The 6,010-nt window shown below is 42.7% G+C and overlaps 1 protein-coding gene across 6 annotated transcripts in view; it reads left to right on the forward strand.

Annotated features, from left to right (window-relative positions):
- The window catches only part of MAP3K15 (mitogen-activated protein kinase kinase kinase 15), a 100,234-nt gene that overhangs the window by 84,118 nt on the left and 10,106 nt on the right, over positions 1–6,010 (forward strand). For all 6 annotated transcript variants that reach the window (XM_066619200.1, XM_066619196.1, XM_066619198.1 and 3 more), the window contains 6 exons: positions 429–534; positions 2,339–2,549; positions 5,319–5,431; positions 5,556–5,653; positions 5,745–5,821; positions 5,922–5,998. In XM_066619200.1, coding sequence (XP_066475297.1) covers positions 429–534; positions 2,339–2,549; positions 5,319–5,431; positions 5,556–5,653; positions 5,745–5,821; positions 5,922–5,998 — 682 coding nt within the window. The remainder of the gene's footprint in view (positions 1–428; positions 535–2,338; positions 2,550–5,318; positions 5,432–5,555; positions 5,654–5,744; positions 5,822–5,921; positions 5,999–6,010) is intronic.

A 6,010-nucleotide genomic window follows, 5' to 3' on the forward strand; every position in this document is an offset into this window, starting at 1 on the left:
CCATGCCCCCCCCCAAACAATCGCACCTGCTGAGTAGGCCAGCACGGACTTTTCGGGCTTTAGTGCAGCAGAGGCTGGATGCAGTTTTACAGCATGTTTGCAACTCTCCTGGGCTGGCATAAGTCCCTGCACCGGCCCAGGAAGCGCTTAGGATTGTGCTCTTTGTTGAAATAGGAATGTCTGCCCTTCCATAAAAGAAATAATCACTTACAGGTTACATGTTTAGACATTTTAGAAAAATATTTGTAAAATGTATTTTAGAAAATACTATTTTTCTGTAGTCTCGTTCCTTTAATTCTTGGAAAACACTAGTGATCCAAATGGATCACATTTAATCCTATATTTATCCAGACTTTTATGTTCTACATAGCAAATGCATTGTATAATTAATTGAGATTAAACTATTTTACTTTGCCTTTCTTTTATAGGTAAACAAAGTACTAAGGAATCATTTAATCAGGCCTCATTGGATGTTTGCTATGGATAATATAATACGTCGTGCAGTTCAAGCTGCTGTCACTATTCTTATTCCAGGTAAATCAAAGAAGTCCAGCTATAAATAAGACCACTAATTTTCTTCATTGGTTTAGCCATTTCCCCTATTTTAAATTGCCCTGCTCCTGTTAGCCCAGAAGCAAATACAAATCTTTTTCTAGGGCTAGACAAATAGCAGCTTCAAATTCTTTCCCTGTCCTAGTCATACTGCTTTGATCAAATTCAGCTTTGTCCTGAGCCTGTGTGTGACCTCTGTGACTATGCTCAACTTACTGCCCAATCCTAACTTGCACTGGAACGGGCAAGCCAAGTGGCCTGCACTGTATCCAGTGCAGATTAGGAGGTGGCTGCAGCACAACTGGGAGTAAGGTGATGTTTTTCTTCTTACCCTTTGTTGTGCCCCAGCTACCCCTATTGGGCTACTTGGATACCCAGTTAACACTGAGCTGGTTGGGAGGGGTGTTAGGATTCGTCCTGCAGTGCCACATCTGGTCCCAGCCCCCTGGGCCTGATCTACCCAACATCCCACCCTCCCTCACCCAAATATGCCCCTCTTTGTCTCCTTTCCACCCTCCCACCACCCTCCCCAACCCCCACACTGGCCTGCCTGGGTCAGCACAAACGTACCCCCCTTAGGCGGGGATCTGGTACTGGCAGGCTAGTGCACATCCTCATGCCAGCCTAGCCACCTTGAAAGTAGTTATATACATGCTTTACAGCACGTTCACAGAACTCTTGGGCAAGGTGCTCCTTCTGGATTGCGCTGTTAACAACATAGGGAAGAGATGGGGTGAACTGTGCACACGCCCAGCAAGAGAGAATTCTTTGAAGTGTTCACCATAAAGACATGTGCAGCTAAAAAAGCAAGCTTTCTTTCAGGTAAAATTTTAAGCTAAATTGGATTTCACAGATGGTAGAAACGGAAGGGGGAAGCAGCTCTTTATCTTCCACATCCTTATTATGGGTTGTGCTCTTGGGTAGGACTACACTTTAAGAATGTATGGTGTTATGTGAATGCAGGAGTGCTTATTATGTGCCCTCAGTTTGGTTGTACTTGTCGTAAGAGGCGACTAAACAGCCACCGGGTAGATGGGACTCGTTAGCCTGGGAAGGCAGCTCATCTGAGAGAAGGAAAACTCTGATCCCAAACCTCCACTGCCTTGTGGCTACATCCAGTTATGGAAAAGGCTTCAGGAGTCAACCTGAGGCAAAATCCGGAGCCGGAGTCCCTGAGGCAGTTCATGGCTGAACACAGTCATGTTTTGGCAACTCCTGCGACGCCGCTGGAACCAACCGTATTGGCCTCTGCCTTTCCATTGGACCATTTCAGCGATGTGGAGAGGGGGGATTTGCTGCATGGGTAACAGCCTATCCTCCATACCTACTTTACCCAGGCTTTGCGCTCTGGAGAGGACACTCTGTTCCAGAACCACCATTCAGAGCGTGACACCATAGTCTTTCGAGACTGAAGGATGCCAACAACAATCCCCTGGAAATGTTTGCTAATACATTCATACAGCAAATTCCTACTCTTTTGAACACTAAATCAAGGTAAACTTGTGCTTTACAGACTATCGTTCTTGTGAATATCATTCTGGACAGATCCATATTTGGTAGTATTGCATAACTGTTGCTTACTCTTATATTAAAAAGTTACCACTCTTTCAGTTCAATATAGCTCTCAGTTAAGTATTAATTTCTCACTTTTTAAAAAGGAGCCATTTGTGAGTCTAGCCACTTCTCAGGGAATAGCTGGTAAAGATTTAGAAAACGACCTTGCTGACTGTCATAGACATGGGAAAAGGGAATACTTAACCTTTGTGATTCTTTTTGGTTTGTACAGAACTTCGAGCTCACTTTGAACCTGCATCAGAAACTGAAGGAGTAGACAAAGATGCAGATGAAGTGGACGATGATTACCAGCAAGCAGAGCAAAAAAGTCATGAGGAACCAGTTGTTACAGCTGGAGTATACACACTCCCTTCTTCAATGTCTGCTGATATTCAGCAGCAACTTAGCTTGCAGTTAAGCAAACTGAAGCAGGAAACAAACAGGTAAACAGGTCTCTTGACACTGATATTTTTAAGTGTTCAGGCTGTGCCCTAGGATTTGGGGAATATCCTCCGTAGAGAAGTGCACATGGCAACAAGCTTGTACAATATTCATTTAACATTGGATGAAAACCTTTTTAAGCCATTTCTGCCCAACATTACAACAGGGATCAAATGTGTACACCTGCGGGCTGGGCAGAAATGGGTTAATTTGCCAGTCTAACATACAATCTTTACTGCACGTTACTACTTAATCAGGGCCCTCAGTTTGGCTGTACTTGTCGTAAGAGGCGACTAAACAGCCACCGGGTAGATGGGACCCGTCAGCCTGGGAAGGCAGCTCATCTGATCCCAAACTCTGGAAAGGAAAACTCTGATCCCAAACCTCCACTGCCTTGTGGCTACATCCAGTTATGGAAAAGGCTTCAGGAGTCAACCTCGAGGCAAAATCCAGAGCCGGAGTCCCTGAGGCAGTTCATGGCTGAACACAGTCACGTTCTGGCAACTCCTGCGACACCGCTGGAACCAACCGTATTGGCCTCTGCCTTTCCATTGGACCATTTCAGCGACGTGGAGAGGGGGGATTTGCTGCATGGGTAACAGCCTATCCTCCATACCTACTTTACCCAGGCTTCGTGCACTGGAGAGGACACTCTGTTCCAGAACCACTGTTCAGAGCGTGACACCATAGTCTTCCGAGACTGAAGGATGCCAACAAGATGACTGAAAGTTGTTTTATATGGTTTTGTTTTATTGTAGTTAACATTTTTAGCAACCTTGGGAAGCTTTGCTTTAAGGGATTGTGTACTACTGTAAAAATAAAAGCAATGCTATTTTTAAAACAAATGTATTTTCTGATTTCACTACTTTCCTGAGCACTTGTAATGTATTTAAAGCATCTCTAGGTACATCAAGAGTCTACACAACTCAGGAATAGTCACAATAGCTACTCTTTATTTATACAGTACTGTACTATGAAAACTATACAAGCAACTCTCCCTTTCTTGTCCTGATTCTTTGAGGGGCAGCTGAGTCAAGCAACCCTCTGCACAGTTTCATAGTACAGCAGTTAGAGCTAAATTAACCCATTTCTGCCCAGCCCATATGTGTACACATTTGATCCCTGTTGTGTATATGCAACATTGGGCAGAAATGGCTTAAACATATTTATATCCTGCCTTTCCTCTTATTGCTAGGATATTCAAGGCAGCTAGCAATAATGGATTAAATTAAAATATAATTACTCTATAGCAACAAAAAATTACATGCGACCACAGAGAAGACCCTACTTCTCACTGCCACTAGCCTAATCCCAGCCTTTCCCCTAAGAGGCCATCTTGAGTGTGTCATGTTTGGCTATCTCATAGGGGTAGGAGTGTTTGTTTCCAGTAAGATAGGATTACAGCTTTAAGTCTTACTGAACACAATGCGCTTCTGAGTAAAAAACACAACTTTTAAACACCTCTACATTTGGGAGGAGATTATGGCTTGGGACCAGAGTATCTGAGGAATAATGGTTTTTAAAGGTTAATACCAGCACCATGAATTGCACTTAGAAGCAAACCAGCACTCAGTGCAGCCACAGGATAAACAGCCTGACAGAATCACACCAGAGTTTCTTAGCTAATTAGTTTCTGACCAGCCTTCAAAGGCAGCTGCAATAGAATGCACTGCTCCACTCTGATCCTGTTCATTCATGTGGGGCTTAGTGCCCTACACAAACCCCTTTACCTCACCACCGACTTTTTGGTTGGTGGTGAATTGAGTAGCCCCATTGTGGGCCTACTTCCCTTACCCGGGAAGACAAAAGTTTCCTTCTCCTGAGGTGCCGCCTGCGGTAGCTCATAGCACGCAGGATCCAATGGCAGCTGTTTTCAGTGCTGCCAAAGCTGCATGCCACGGGAGCTCAGGATTGGGCTGCCTGACACTGCTCTATGGTTTCCATAGCCTTCTTAACATTTGGAGGTACTGCAACATAGAGCGGAGTTTCACGCACATATTGGTGACACCCAACTCCAAACACCTAAATGATCTCTCCCAGCCATTTCATGTTGTAGTTGTTAAGCAATGTGGCCTTTTACATGTATGCTTCCTGCAGCATTCATAGCACAGACCATTTGAACTCCACAGCACTGCAGTTTGCATGTTAGTGAGGGTTCCATACAATATGCTTCAAATGTTTTAGGAATGGCTTTATATGGAGAACCACAACATGTCAGCGGGTTTCCCTTGAGAGCAATACCATTTTCAGCCACTGCTGTTTTAAAAAGGGCAGATTCTTCACCCTAGTTTTGACAAAAGTACATAAGGCTTTATCAACAGTGTTTAACATCTTATATCTGAAACTTCCAGACAATGTCTTCTGATTAAGAACAAAAAAGTATAATCACACTTTCAATTATATTAACTCATTAAGGGCATAATCCTATGCATGCCTACTCTGAAGTAAGTTCTATTGTGCTTACTCTCAGTGTGGATAGGATTGCAGCCTAACTGTTCCAGCAGAGAGCTCTACATAGGATGCAGAGTTACCAGTAACCGATAGTTCAAACACATGAGATTGTTTTTGAGGTAAACCATATATGATACCACTTATAAGGAGCTACTTTTGCATAGATAAATCAGAATCACCCCATGTTTTTTATGCACCACTCTAAAATATTTTTGTTGCACAATAAGGATTCGTGGTAAATAATTAGTAGTGCTGTGATATGTTAATCTGTTGGTCAGTATTAACATAACAGTAAATTGAACTACTATTGTATTTAACAGGTTATTGGAAACCTTGGTGCAGAGAGAAAGAGAGTATCAGGCACTCCTACGCCAAACACTGGAGCAAAAGACTCAGGATCTGCTTCTCCTTCAGCTACAGTTGAAAACTACAGGTAGATATTTGAGTGAAAAGAGCTATGCATTTATCTGGTTTAGTCACAAATAATAGTGCTGTTTGTGTGTTTTGCCCCCTCAAAATGGAATAAGGACATTTAATGCACATTTGAATTGTTACAGAAATTCAACCATCTCCACCTGCTCTTGAGCACAATGCAGACCAAGACCTTATCAACTGGTTGAAACAACACAGAGCTGATGCAGATGCAATTGAGAGGGTAGGCTGAATAGGCAGTGGGGAAAGTTCACATTTGATAAGCAACTGCAACTTTAAATATTTAAACTCCTCAAAATTCATTTGTCTTTCAGTTTGTTCAAGAGGACTATACACTGGGCGATATTCTAAACAATATCTCAAAAGACGACTTGCGATTTCTTAGACTCCGGTAAGAAAAGAATTGTGCAGTTCTAGTAGTAACTGCTTGCTTTCCAATGGACTATCTTGTTTTTAAAAAGGCTCTAAAATTATTTTTTCCTCCCATACAGTGGTGGTCTTCTCTGCAGAATTTGGAGTGCAATATTAAAACATAGAAAACTGAATAATAGACTCTTGGAAATTGAAGGTTAGCACTTTG

This window comes from Tiliqua scincoides, chromosome 3, assembly GCF_035046505.1.
Source record: "Tiliqua scincoides isolate rTilSci1 chromosome 3, rTilSci1.hap2, whole genome shotgun sequence".
NCBI classification, from domain to species: Eukaryota; Metazoa; Chordata; class Lepidosauria; order Squamata; family Scincidae; genus Tiliqua; species Tiliqua scincoides.